Raw genomic sequence first — 14,014 nt, forward strand, 5'->3', positions numbered from 1 at the left:
TTTGTGCTGAAAACCTTCGGCCTACTATTAAGTTCCGATCGCTGTCATCAATATCATGGACAGTCAAGTTCTCCATCTCGATCGACTGACGGACCTGGATTATCATTATGCTGGGTTGGTCATGGGTAAGAAGTATTATTTATATTACGTAGTAGTGCTAACTAAAAAAATATTGTTATGAAACTTTAATTATTAATTATTGAGATGGGAGTTCTTGTCGGGCTTATATCTCTAGATGATTTCATCTAGGATTTTAAACCCTAATTCTAGGACTTTCAGACTATTAGTCTGCATCCTAAAGGGAAGGGGGATTCCTGGATTTTCCAACAGACATTAGGAATTTCCTCCAACCAAAATGTGGCTTCTTACTTCCGCCACATGTATCACTCTTTTATACTACTTGTAACAATTCCTGCTGTGGCATACGCAGCTTTTGTGTATGGCATCCTAGTAGCGCTGAACGACGTCATATCGACTACTATAGCGACATACATGAAGAAACGGCCCTATGATTTCAACTCAGCCTAGGTGGGCCTGATGAGCTTACCAAGATCATTGGAGTTACCATCGGATGCGTTATTGGAGGACGCTTGAGTGACTGGTTGGTTATCTTCCTATCCCGTCGTAACAAGGGCGTTTATGAACCCGAAGTCCGGTTATGGTGCTTCTATCTATTTGTTCCACTGGCCCCTGCTAGCACCGTTTTAACGGGTGTTGGGCTTAATAACGAGTTGGCATGGCCTCTAGTCACTCTGGGTATTGTCTCATACACCATGGGCGTAGCTCCCATCAACAGCGTTGTCCTGACGTACTTGATTCACTCATATGAAGATGTAACTACTCCTTATACTTCCTATTGATTCTTATGGCATGACATATAATAGGTCATAGGTGATACATTAGCTGGTGTGACGGTTGTTAGGAATACTTTTAGCACCGCCTTCATCTTCGCACCTACACGTTGGGTAGAAAAGATTGGTATTGCGTATGTTTTACGATTCTTTTTCTTGCTATTGTAATTTTGGGATCCTTTGACGTTCTGCTCAAGTGGGGAAAAGCCTTTCGAGCTCATTGCGCACCGATAAAGATCAAGCTTGGAAATAGCCTAATACCGATTTTGGCTCGTGCATAACAGTAAGTTACACCTCTGAACTGGGGAGAAGTTCTGCGTGCAAAACAGCGTGCATTTTAGCCAAATTAGCCTCTCGTTCCCCACCATCCTCGCTCTCTTTTCACCCGAGGCTTGCGATCAATCAATTCCAGTCAGTCCAATAAAGTATATAGATGGATATCCCCAAGTACATTTCGTTGAAGCTCGTCCCATCAAAATTTCTCCCAACTCTCTTTTATCACAATGTTGAGCACAAAAGGTCAGTCTACAAACAATACCAAAGCTGTTGCTATCGTCTCAAACCCAGTGAAATGGGAAGATTTACCGGATCCGGAGGTCATCCGTGTTGGGGAGGTCTACTACATGAGTGTATCTTCTTTTGCGTTCTCACCAGGAGCTCCCATCCTACAGTCCTCTAATCTCGCCGACTGGGAATATATCGGACATTCAGTTCCAGAGCTTTCATTTGGCGAGAGATTCTACCTTGACGGTCAACATGGTGGCGCCTACGGGAAAGGCATCTGGGCATCAACCCTCAGATATCGCAAAAGTAATGGGTTGTTTTATTGGTACGGGCCTATACAAGGTACAGAAAGGACGTATATCTACACGGCCAAAGACCCTAAAGATACCTGGACGCCACTGCCCCCAGTCGACAAATTCTATTATGATCTTGGACTGCTCATTGATGAGGACGATACTCTCTATCTGGCGTATGGTACAAAGACTATTTCCGTTGCCACACTTAGTGCTGATGGGCTCAAAGAGGTTGATAATAGAGTAAGAAACCGGTCCCCGACGACTAGTAATAGTAAATTCTAACAGTCTTGTTTAGGTTGTTTACAGTTCGGATGAATACCTTGAAGGTGCTCGAATGTACAATATTAGAGGAGCATACTACATCTGGTTAACGCGCCCATACGGCGGCCAGTACGTTCTTAAATCTACCTTGGGACCTCTAGGACCTTACGAGTGCCGGTGCGTTATTGGTAACGTCCTTTCTCCAATCCCAGGTGCAGGAAGTCCTCACCAAGGAGCCTTGATCGACACCCCGGACGGAAAATGGTATTACATGGCTTTCATGGATGGCTTCCCCGCAGGACGAGCTCCTGTGCTTGCCCCAGTCACTTTCGATGACGAAGGTTGGCCCAAGGTCGAGGTTGATCATTCAGTTCCTCTAGGCGTATGGCGCACTGAATATCCATTGCCAATTGGCACAGGTTGCCGAAAACCTCAGAATTCGTGTTTCAAGACGCACTACTTCGATGGTGACGCTCTAGAACCTTGCTGGGAATGGAATCATAACCCCGACAATTCGAAATGGAGCTTCCAAGAGGGCCGCTTGATACTATCGACAGGGACAATCACAAACAACCTTCACCTAGCAACCAACACCCTCACCCACCGCACAATCGGGCCCAAGAGCACTGCAACCTTTTATCTTGACTTTTCACGATTGAAAGATGGTGATAGAGCTGGTGTATCTATATTCCGCACCAACAGCGCATACATCGGTATTCATAAAGACACCGGCGCCTCGCGACTTGTCTATGTCGAAGACATGGTTCATGCCCCAATCAATATTCCCGTTGGCTGGATGAATGGGCATCCCGTTGCTCTTGATTGGACAGCAAAGTCTGAAGGGACTATCAAGGCAGAAACAAGCATCGCCGGCGACCGGGTGTGGCTACGGATTAAAGCAGACGTTTCGCCCGCCTTTTCTGACGGGTACGAGAAGGAGACGAGGTTCACCACATTTGAATACAGTATTGACGGGCAGAACTTTTCACAGCTTGGACCAGCTTTCGCCGTGTCCACTGACGCTCTAGGGTATGTCGGGTACCGGTTCGCAGTGTTCAACTGGGCGACCATTAGTCTTGGAGGCCAGCTGTTGGTAGAAAGCTGCGACATTCAGTCATCCAGTGATTAAATCGGATAGCAGTAGATAGTCAATTTCAATTATTACGTTTTCCCGTGTTTCCAAATAGCCACCCTCTGTATCAGATCCATTTCTTGAGAGTTGAATTTGGAATGTAAGCGAAGAAGGCATGCAAATTGGGATGAGATTTCTAGAAATTGATGATGGAGTAAAGTGAACATGCACTCCTGAGGCTCCAATCAGCCTGTTCAGGTCCCCAGGCGTACCCCGCATATGTCATGTGTGTGTGGAGGGAGGATCAGGGATCGAGTATCTGTTCCTGTACTGTACTCCAGGATGGATTTGCTCGATTCGGATTAGTGTACGCAGCTGAAAAATTGAGTCTCCGCATAGCGCATCCACATGGTAACAAGGTACATAAACGAGAAGTCACCGATTGGACTGCACCATTCATAATCATACTCCGCAGTTTTGACCATTCCCAAAGCTACCAAGCGTAACACCGGGAACAAGATTATGTGCCTGGACTTTAAGGCCGAAGAGAAGTTGACAGGGAAGCTATAACTACCTTGCTTGACCGCGGATGCGAAAAATCAACAAATATTCCCTTGCGCCGACTGGACAGTTTTCGGTTACTCCATAGTAGATACATCGCATCTGGGACGCAATTTGACACTAATTGCGCCAGTTCCCACAATGTTGCCAAGCCAACGGCTCAAGAAAAAGCCTCACCAGAAGTCCAAAAATGGTTGCCTCAACTGCAAGCAGCGCAAGGTCAAGGTTGGTCACTTGGTCCATACATGCATGTATAGCAACGCTCACCATCAGACATCCAGTGTGACGAGGCTCAGCCCAAGTGTGCCAACTGCAACAGGTTTCGCTTGGATTGTCATTATCAGAACATTCGGCAAAACATAGCCGCATTGCCACCGATAGCTGTACCTCAAGCTGACACGGAACCCACACCCGTCGCCCCAGCGAGACGTAAGCGAGGCCGGCCGCGTAAGGACTGGACTACCCAAGGCCTTGCGTCAGAGACACCCGTTCAGTCGGAGCCTAGCCAGGGATTGCTTCCTTCAGATGCTGAACTTAACATCACTCAAGCTGAGTTGCTGCATCAGTTTATCACTCGCACGGGGCCAAATCTAGGCGGCTCCGATGATCCTAACCACCCAATCGTCCAGTTCTGGTCGAGAAATGCAACGCTACTCGCCATCTCGCATCCCTATCTGCTTCATCTCTGTCTCTCTCTCGCGGCATATCACCTGGCATTTCTAGCGCCAGAACCAGAGCCCAGCAAGGCACGCCACGCCGCCCTCGCCAGACATCACTTTTCTGTCGGTCTCACCCAGGCAAATGAAGCCTTGTCCATTATTGACGCATCGACTTGTGGCAGCCTCTACGTATCAACGATACTCGTGTGCTTTTGTTCATTTGCCGCAGGACCCAGTGGCCCTGACGATCTCTTTGTATGTTCTGCAGGGGATAAATCATCCCACAAATGGCATCCACTAGCACATGGTGCACGGCTTATACGAGAGCTTTACGACGAAAGTGTCCTGTTCTCCGGACTTACAGAGCCTCTTGGTAGGCGTAACCCACCACCTGAGGACCCTCGCCCGACCTGTGTCTGCCAGGGCTTCGTACGGGTTGATTGGACTGACCCTCTTGCAAGACTACACGACTTGGTTGTCTCAACTGAAACGCCGAGCGATACTGTCTACGTACGCTCCCTACAGATGCTTACTGCCATCTACGAAGGTACGTTTGGTGATAGGGAGGGATGTGTCAAAACGCCATTGCGCCACAAAGCCGTCCTTATATGGGTTTACATGATGGAAGATGCTTTTATAGAGCGTCTACAGAGAAAGAAAGCCATCGCATTGCTGCTACTAGCCTATTATGCCCCTCTGATTAAAACCATGAAAAGAGAGTGGTTCCTGCATGGCTGGGCGGAACACATTCTCCGGGCATCCGAGATGTATATAACAGACGACTATATTGACTTCTTGCAATGGCCTGCCGAAGCAGTGAGATCAATATGACCTGGTCGAGTACACTCAATTTCTCAGTGAAGGGACATCCCTAAGCACTGCGCACACCGAAAATATTAGACCGATGAAGTTAAAGTTCTTCCATGTAGCCGCTATTCTCCAACGAGCAGTCTGTAAGAAAGAAAGAGCAATAATGTATGCGTACGTGGAATTTAGGAGATGAAAGTCACATGTGTCAACGAAAGGTGGTGGAAAGAACCCAGAAAGGGGAGACGGATAAGCAAGGTCTGGAAGTGATCGAGCCATGTTTGGTAAGGTCTTGTTGGGGTTTCTAAAAGCGGGTCTTGCCAATTCCTGACATCATTTGAGAAGGAGGATACATAGTGTCTTATCTTCCAGGTCATGGTTAAAGACTTGTATTCTCCTCATAGGCCGAGGAAAGTCAAAATATCAAGCGAAATGCGGCTACAGATAGTACACACCGAGCCGTATGGGAATTGCCGTCAGTCATTGGCAAGGCTAATATCTTGTGTCATTTTATTGAAGCACACCACGAGAGTGGAACTCGTCGGACGCCTGGTCTACTTGGAGCTGGAAGACAGGCACAGACAAGCAGAAATTTAGCAGATAAACTAGCCAATAATCCCAACATATTGTATTCCGACTTCCACTGAGAGTTCTTGTAGATAGCAAGTTACGGAAATTCCGCTAGGCCGCTCTGACGAATATTACAAAAAATGACACAGCGGAAGCAAACTCTCAGCCGTTCCTACATAAGAGGTTTCTCAGAGTACGACCCAGCCACAGCGGAAGCACGCTAACCCATCAGAGAAGGCCATAAAGATAAGACAGCAGGAAGGAGATGGAGTAACTTCTGAATAAGAAGTTTAGCGTGGCGACAGACCGAAACGCTAAAAATTCTCCATCAGCTTTATTCGAGTATGCTCACTGGCTTACGCCTCTTCGGCTTTGTTAACCTGAACAATGCGCTGAGTGGTAGTTAGGGTCTTGTGGAACCTGTACGGCTTGATCTTTCGCTCAAAAAGCTCGTCGAGTTCCGCAGCAGTTCGACTAGTGTAAGTTCAGTATGAGATTCATTCTTATTAGAAGTAGTGTCAATTTAACATACCCAGATGTCTCGGGGATCAGGAACCACATGGCCAAGGTAAATGGTGCACCTAGACCGGCGAAGAACCAACTGGTCTTGAGGCCCCAGTTCCACTGGTGGGCGTTGATCATATAGGGAATCAGGACACCGAAAACAACTCCCATAACGCAGGTGGAAGCAGCAGCAAAGCCAGCTGTGTAAGGTCGGAGTCTCTGGGAAGAAATCTCGCCAATGAACCCCCAACCGGTAGCTCCGTTAGCCACCAGACCGATATCTAAAAGGTAAAAGTTAATATACAATGACATCAAATCTTCGGAGATTGCCAGAAAACTCACTCCAAATACAAGCGAAGAGAACAAAGACATAGTTGGTTGCATTGGTCTCGGGCACGACTCCAAGGATACCGACAACCACACAGCAGATCCAGCAAATAGTGGTTCCATAACAAGCGAGCCATCGGCGACCAAAGATATCCGACACATAGATGACTAGAACGCTAAAGAAGATGTTGATACCAGATGTGATGCAGGTGATTTTGAAGGGGTCCTTGAGTCCGGCCTGCTGGAAGAAGTAGGTAGCATATCCGAAGAAGATCCCGAGACCGATAAACTGCTGTGTCATAAGAGTCCAGCAGGAGATGAGTGTTCGAAGGCCGTCGCGCCCCTTGACGATGGCATACCACTTCTCCTGCTTCTGCTCTCGGGCGATGGCGCGTTCATGGTCAAGGTTAATCTGGATAAGGCTAATATGATGGTCCACATCGAAGCCTTCCACGCCACGGTACAACAGCCGAAGTGACTTTGCGGCCCGATCGATCTTACCTCGAGCAACACACCAAGCGGGGGACTCAGGCAGCAGGAGGTAGATGATGAGCATTAGGCCAATCTGAGACCACTGGGTGTAGACGGGAGTGAGATAATCGGTTGGGTCTTGGGCATGCATGACTTGGAGAGCAACTGGCGCGAAGAACTGTCCGATGAGCCACCAAAGGCTGTAGCACATGAGAAAGGCACCTCGTACACGGGGAGGTGCCACCTCGGAAACGTAGGTCGGGATTGTTGACTGCAGACAGCCAACACCAATACCTCCAAAGAGCTTTGCAACCAACCAGAGCCTCCATTCTTTGGCAGCGCACTCGAGCGCAACGCTGATGGCGAGAAGAAGCCAGTACCAGTACATAGCTGCTTTCCTACCAAACCTGTCGGAGAGGAAAGGCAAGGTTACCATTCCAATGATTTGACCGACGGATCCGATGGAGTTCCAGGCACTCAGAATAGAGGACGCCAGGACAACGCCGTCTTCGGTGTGCTGAGTACCAAACTGCTGGACGAAACCCGAATTTGCGATAATGTTTCCGATGAGTCTGGCGAGTCTAGCATTAGCGGCCGTTTCAAAACGCACCAAGACGAGCAAAGGTAGGAAAGATATGGAATACATACCCGATCTGGTAGCCATCCGTAGCTGCACTCAGAGTCACGGCGAAACAAATGACGCCGTTCATTTTGAACTTTTTGACAATTTCCCAAGGCGTCAACTCTTCATATCCAGAGATACCTTGTCCCCTGGCAGCAGCCTCCGAAGTAAGCTCCTTGGGGGCCTGGAGAGTCTCTGCAGCAACTTCATGATGCTCGACAGCGTCGCCGGATCTGCTGACGTCTTTCTCAGCACTTGACATCAAAGCCATAATGACGATGGGCAGTATGGGGGCGATTGAGTGCAACAAAAAGAAAAGAAAAGGATGCTTGAGCTCTTTGATGCTAAAGCGTGAGCTTGCTTGGACTCTGAAGCAATAAGAGATTTACCAGAGAGCAGCGTGGGTCTTTAAATCATCAGGAGAAGCCCATGCATGGTCCGAGTGTGCGGCTGCTCTAGAGGTGATGGATTAAGGTTCTGGGAATTCGCCATAATGGTTGACGAGCGGGGTGGTACAGTACGGATACTAAGCTGGGGTATGGGGTATGGGGTGATGCGGGTTAGCGCTTGGATTGAAAGAGGGGATATGGGGTAGTGCAGAAGCAGAAGGCAGGCCTATGCCCTGGGTCACCTTGTACATTACTCGGTACCAACGGATATGCTTAACCCCCCTTGCCCAACAAGGCTCTGACAGACAGAACCCTACAGGCGGTTACACTTGCCCCCCCCAACCGGCTAAATGTGATGGGTCTGTGTGTAGTGGCGTTCCCTAAACCGCGAGAGATTTCCCCGGCGTGGACCGTTCATTATCGCTTGTGGCTTGTGGCTTGTTCACGTCGATGCCTTTCGCCTTGCTTTGCTTTGTTTGCTTCGCTTCGCTTTACTGCTAGTCACCCTCAATTCTCGGTATCTGATGCCACGAAATGCCGAACTCATGCTGTCTCCTGGAGAGCAGTAGATGAGTCTAGACGGCAGCCTAGCAGTGCACATGGACAGCAAGTTTTCGATAGTCTAGAACCGCGTCTGTACCACTACCACCCAACCAACCACCGCTCCTTAATGCTGTCTCTCATTCTTTCGCCATGACCCAGACCCAGGTCTGTCAACATGAGTGCCTTGACAAGAAAATTGCAAACTTCTGGCAAGGGTGTTCCAGACCTCATCTGATCGGACCAGACTTTCGCGTCGTGTCTGAGATACCTTCACTCGGCATTGCCCGGACGGCCAATTTCGCATGATTCGCCACGCTTCAGCCATGCTCAGAGTAAGGGCGGCGTGAATCTTGCCACCAATTACGGGACTTACAGAAGTGACCCTATGAGTTACTGAAAAGCGCGTACAGTTGGTTCTAGGGGTACGTTTCGGTCGGTGATAATTTTTGTCAATTTAAATGGCAACGAATGGCAAATATGCAAATTTCTGCCTCAAGTGATCCTTATCGACAATAGCCACAACTGCACGATTAGCATAAACATGTCCGAATATATGGTCGTGGGTAACCTTTGTTTTATTGCCAAATGCTAAATACTTGGGATGATGAGTCCATCAATACGAAGATCTGTTCCTTGACCGCTAGAGCCCACTACCGTAACAGAATGTGTTCCCTTTGAGAACCCTTTCATCACATGAACCGTACTCAAAGCGACTTTGTCAGGCCCTGGACTTGCAAGGAAGGCCACCTGTTGTTTGAAATCGGTATCGATCATCACGAGAACGCTTTGCTCCTTGTCACCTTCAGTTGTATACTGAAAGACCAGTGTAGTTGCGCCACTTTCCATGCTTGTTTCGAACTCAAAGTTGGCCAATCTCTGTTTATCTCCATCTGTGTTGCGGCCGTTTTCACCGTTCTTAGACTGCTTCAACATCTTGTTCGTGACACGCGTCCTCGACGCTCCATCTTGTTGGTCAAGGACAAAGCTTGTGGCGTTATCCATCGTGACATTTGTGCCATCGATATTGAGCGGTAGCCATACGTACGTGCTACGTGGGAGCTGTGGAAATTCCCATCTGTCTCCCAAGTAGAATGTCCCAGAACCCATGGGTAAGACAAATGTGACTTGCGAGTCGTAGGTGTTGGTCCCGACGTCGGCAAAGGGCACCCATGATGACCAAGGGCCCGATAAGGACGTTGCGGTCGTGTATTTATTGTCATTCGCATACCAATCTGTAACATAGTCAGCGATGAACCTGTCAAAATTGTCAATGGGAGCGCTTAAATGTCAGTTGAGAGCCAAACAGGTAGTATAATCCATTCTGCTTGATCATTGCTGGGCTCTCGAAATTTTCAGGGAATAAATGGACGAGTTTATCTACAGATAGATAGTCTTGCGACAACTCGAAAATACGGAGTCCATGCTTGCGCTGCGTATCCAGTAAGTATCCAGTGCTTCAATGCTGAGTGCGTAACCTACATCCTCGCTCATCAAATAGGCCTTATCATCATCGTCGACAAAAACCCCCATATCTCGAGATGCACATCCCATAGGGCGGAAGCTCCCGTGGTACGAGAATTGACCATTCACGGTGTCCCCTGTTGCTACTCCTACGAGCGCGTGGGAATAAACAGGGTCATCAATGTGCATCCACATGACATACTTGCGGGTTGATTTGTTAAAGATAACTTTGGGCCTCTCTACGACCCTTTCTGGGCCGAGATCGCCTGACTCTTGGCGAGTCAAGGCTGCACCCTCGTAGTGCCAATCCACGAGATCATTGCTGCTATAGCAGTTGATGTTTCGGAAATTGGTTCCTTCTGTTTTATCTTCACCATGCCAATAATATCGTTCACCTACTTTGAGAATTCCTCCGCCATGAGCCTGAATGTGCTGCCCATTGTCGGCAGTCCAGGTAGCGCCTATTAATAGTCTAGGTTAGCTATTCAATATCATACTAGACATTCACCATCTCCATCGGACCTACCAGGGTAAATCTGGAGATGAGTGCGTTGTGACATTTTTGCCGAACTTAGCTTCAGGGTGCAGGCTTGACTGGTCAGTAAAATATGATACTGAAGCAAATCGGGGGCGAGTGGAGAGTAAAATACACGGAAAGAAAAGCCAAGTTAAATTCTTGAACTCTTCGAGTGGATAGTTCGTGCGTGCATTGAACCGGAAGGCTGAAAAGGATATTTTCACCTCTGTTCAACCGAAGATTATGGCTAAATACACGAGTTTGAGTGCAATATTCCTCATTGGAGCTGCAATCTTACTGTCAGTTGAGAGGTACTGGGGCCATTCCTGGTCTCAATTGGTAGATGTTAAGCCGAGCCATCTCATGATTTGTGCCTGATGAAGAAATAAGACAACAGATGTCGGGTTAATTGAGAACGAGGATATGGCGCCGTAAACCAGTCGAGTAACCGTTATCCGTATAGGTGCGGACCCGCTATCACAATTGGTACACGACGCTTTTCATCTGAGGCACAGTCAAGGAGTTGCCAACTACGCCATCAGCGGCCGTAAACTCTACTAGTTTCTAGACTCTCATTTGAGCACCACAGCTGTGCCCTAGTCATTGCCAAAACAAGCCTCGTTTCTCATGGCGCTCTGGAGGGGAAGTAACGTATAGAACCCTATTGTAGGTCTAGCAAGCGGCTTGGGCAACATTCGCTCATGATTACCCCGAGTTCATTCGGCTGTTGTTAGGCCCTTGGTTTCCCCACATACTGAATGAGGTGTTACCATGTCTTACCCAGCTCAAACGTTTGTCAATTGCGGTTACATTACAGCAAACTGCACCGGCGTTTGCGTGTCAAGGGTAAATAAAGGCGGTGGGGTTGGGGTCTTGCAGGGGGGTACGTGGTTAAGTTCAACCATGTTATGCAGAGGAGAAAGTGGGGATTCAAGTAACGAGAAATCGCCGATTGGACAGCGGGACAAGCCCGCACAGCTAGGTTAAGTTTTTGCTCAGCTGTACTAGTTCAAGCTTGGTAGATCCTTCGTCGTCGACACGCCTACCACTATGTTGAGAGGGGACCATCCATGTCCCACCCGACCGAGCGGTCCGCAGGCTGTCAAAATCGTTCTCGTGAGAATTGTTGCTACGGCATAGCTATCGCAACACCCTATAGCGATCTTGATTTCTTGGCACTTTATGGTTATTATTTGACCCCACTGTGATCTTTAGACATAAACACAGCCATCTTAGTCCCGGAACAAGGTCAGATCGACTCCTCAAAGGCCGATGTATACCTAATCACTTCAGGCGTCAGGCCACATATCGGGCGTAGTAACAATAAAACTCTCCAGTCTGCAAGCGGCCTGACCATTGTGATTAAAGTTGTACGGACGACGTATACTACGCCGCCATGGTAGCGGATAGTCCCCAAGCTCGGCTGAGAATATCTATTAAACGCATTGCCTTTGAACGAAATTATATCACATTCACTCTTGTCAGGTTGTGAGCTATCAGGATCTGCTATGATGTAGCAGAGGTAGCATACAAACATACGTGCAGGCGGCACGGTCTTTGAAGGAATAATGAGGAAAACCCGGGGAAGAGGTGAATGCTTGATACAGCAAGAAAAAGACTATTGTGTATCAAAATCACTGATGGTCCAGAAGCCAAACCCGGACATGTTTGGTGGAAGGTAGATGTTACCGTGTTGAAGGTCAGAATGAAGTTTGGTAGGTTGACTGACTAAAATGTAAGTCTGCAACAGCCTGCACTAACCTGATTTGCACTTCGGCGCGCCAAGTTGACTTCGTCTAACAATGCGTGCGCAGCAAAAGCACAAAACCGGGGGAATGGATGAGCGAAACACCGAGTGGCCCGAAAAGGCAGTTCCACGCGCCTGGAGAGGCCCCGCGCACAAGCTTGAATATTTATCGCGATTCAGAACCTCTGCTTACACGGCCTCCAGGCACGCCAATCGACAACACCTCCATCATGGTCGTTCAAAGCCAGCTGCGGGCTTGCAAACGCAAGCCCAGAGTCATGATCCTCACCGACATAACCAACGAACCCGACGACTCGGAATCACTTGTCCGCTACCTGCTCTACAGCAATGAGTTAGACACACGCGGCCTTGTGGCCTGTACATCCACGCACATGAGGTCCCGCGTAGCTCCGTACGAGATTGAGAGCATCGTCAATGGCTACGGCGAGGTTGTCGACAATCTCAACGCCCACGCCCATCCCGACAACCAATACCCGAGCGCACAAAGCCTTCGGGATATGATCAAGGTCGGCCCCCCGATGTACGGAAAACTCGCATTGGAGCCTTTCACTCTACTGAGCAGCGGCTCCCAGCTCATCATTGCTCGTGTTGACGAGTTCGAGGAGCCCCTTTGGGTGCTGCTCTGGGGTGGCGCCAATACACTTGCACAGGCTATCTCTCATGTCGAGAAGACCAGAAACGTTTCGGCGTTCACTCACTTCAGGTCCAAGATCAGAGTATACGCCATATCTGACCAGGACGATACTGGTGCCTGGATCAGAGTCACATACCCGGATATTTTTTACATCTGCTCTATTCATGGCTGGTGCCAGTATACTTCCGCAGCGTGGACAGGGGTCTCAGGACCGACCGATCCCGGCGGTGCAGACCCTAGCCAGTTCACAAGGGAATGGATCAAGCACAATATCCAGATCGGGCCTCTGGGTACTAAATATCCCGACTTCAAGTTCCTCGTTGAAGGCGATACCCCGACGTTCCTGTATCTCATACAAAACGGCCTAAGCTCTCCAGAGCATCCTCACTGGGGTAGCTGGGGCGGCCGGTACAGCTACTTTGATCCGGCCATGACGAGCAATCATTTTGCCGACGCAGCCGACAGTGTGGTAGGGATGGATGGGCGGACTTATACCAGCAATTTCGCCACCATTTGGCGCTGGCGACGTGCCTTCCAAGACGACTTTGCAGCCCGTATGCAGTGGACACTTACTAATGATCCTTGCAAGACCAATCATGCACCCGTCGTCTTTATTAATGATAGTAATGGTGGTTCTGAGCCTGTACTAATAGAAGTAGAGGCTGGCGAGAAGCTTTTCCTCGATGCCTCCAAGAGTTACGACCCAGATGGAGATGACATCACCTTCAACTGGTTTCAGTACAAGGAACCAACCTCTGTACAGGGATGGCCCGAAGTTCTCACTGGCGTTGAGATCACTACTATCGACTTGGAAGGTCCGGGGGATAGGGTTGAAGTGCAAATTCCATGCCCCGAAGTGTCCGCTCAAGAGCCGATTAGCGGTCAGGCAGTGGCTAAGGGCCATGAATACCATATCGTCCTGGAAGTTCGGGATAACGGAGCGCCTAGTATGACGACATATAAACGAGTCGTTATACAAACTACGAACAAGGCTCTGCGTGGTAGTAGGGGGAGTGCGGTCGCAACAACTGCGGAGTGGCTGGAGCTGCGGAAATAGCTACTAGTATTCTATCATCACAGTCTCTCTTAATGCTCTAAGATCACTCCATGACTTGTAACAGAGATAGTAGTAAGGAGAAAGAAAGAAATTAAAAGAATATCATAGAAATATGCACAACAATGGAGGTCACAGAAATC

The 14,014-nt window shown here is 48.7% G+C and overlaps 5 protein-coding genes across 5 annotated transcripts; 3 read left to right on the plus strand and 2 right to left on the minus strand.

Annotated features, from left to right (window-relative positions):
• Window positions 1-1,354: 1,354 nt before the first annotated feature.
• BKA55DRAFT_524891 (glycosyl hydrolase) lies at window positions 1,355-3,041 on the plus strand (the record flags this gene model as incomplete). Its single annotated transcript, XM_046188743.1, has 3 exons — window positions 1,355-1,661; window positions 1,704-1,891; window positions 1,947-3,041. 3 exons carry the CDS (start codon window positions 1,355-1,357, stop codon window positions 3,039-3,041), a joined length of 1,590 nt encoding a protein of 529 aa, XP_046043350.1.
• Window positions 3,042-3,686: 645 nt separating this feature from the next.
• BKA55DRAFT_598541 (uncharacterized protein) lies at window positions 3,687-5,035 on the plus strand (the record flags this gene model as incomplete). Its single annotated transcript, XM_046196253.1, has 2 exons — window positions 3,687-3,770; window positions 3,827-5,035. 2 exons carry the CDS (start codon window positions 3,687-3,689, stop codon window positions 5,033-5,035), a joined length of 1,293 nt encoding a protein of 430 aa, XP_046043351.1.
• A 902-nt stretch (window positions 5,036-5,937) lies between these two features.
• Window positions 5,938-7,776, minus strand: BKA55DRAFT_598542 (general substrate transporter; the record flags this gene model as incomplete). Its single annotated transcript, XM_046196254.1, has 4 exons — window positions 5,938-6,055; window positions 6,114-6,366; window positions 6,428-7,455; window positions 7,532-7,776. 4 exons carry the CDS (start codon window positions 7,774-7,776, stop codon window positions 5,938-5,940), a joined length of 1,644 nt encoding a protein of 547 aa, XP_046043352.1.
• A 1,249-nt stretch (window positions 7,777-9,025) lies between these two features.
• On the minus strand, window positions 9,026-10,458 carry BKA55DRAFT_696144 (glycosyl hydrolase; the record flags this gene model as incomplete). Its single annotated transcript, XM_046200235.1, has 4 exons — window positions 9,026-9,692; window positions 9,742-9,866; window positions 9,917-10,359; window positions 10,425-10,458. 4 exons carry the CDS (start codon window positions 10,456-10,458, stop codon window positions 9,026-9,028), a joined length of 1,269 nt encoding a protein of 422 aa, XP_046043353.1.
• Window positions 10,459-12,392: 1,934 nt separating this feature from the next.
• Window positions 12,393-13,874, plus strand: BKA55DRAFT_525399 (uncharacterized protein; the record flags this gene model as incomplete). Its single annotated transcript, XM_046188756.1, has 1 exon — window positions 12,393-13,874. One exon carries the CDS (start codon window positions 12,393-12,395, stop codon window positions 13,872-13,874), a length of 1,482 nt encoding a protein of 493 aa, XP_046043354.1.
• Window positions 13,875-14,014: the final 140 nt, after the last annotated feature.

The sequence above is a fragment of the Fusarium redolens genome (genome assembly GCF_020744475.1).
Source record: "Fusarium redolens strain MPI-CAGE-AT-0023 chromosome Unknown BKA55scaffold_21, whole genome shotgun sequence".
Taxonomy (NCBI): domain Eukaryota; kingdom Fungi; phylum Ascomycota; class Sordariomycetes; order Hypocreales; family Nectriaceae; genus Fusarium; species Fusarium redolens.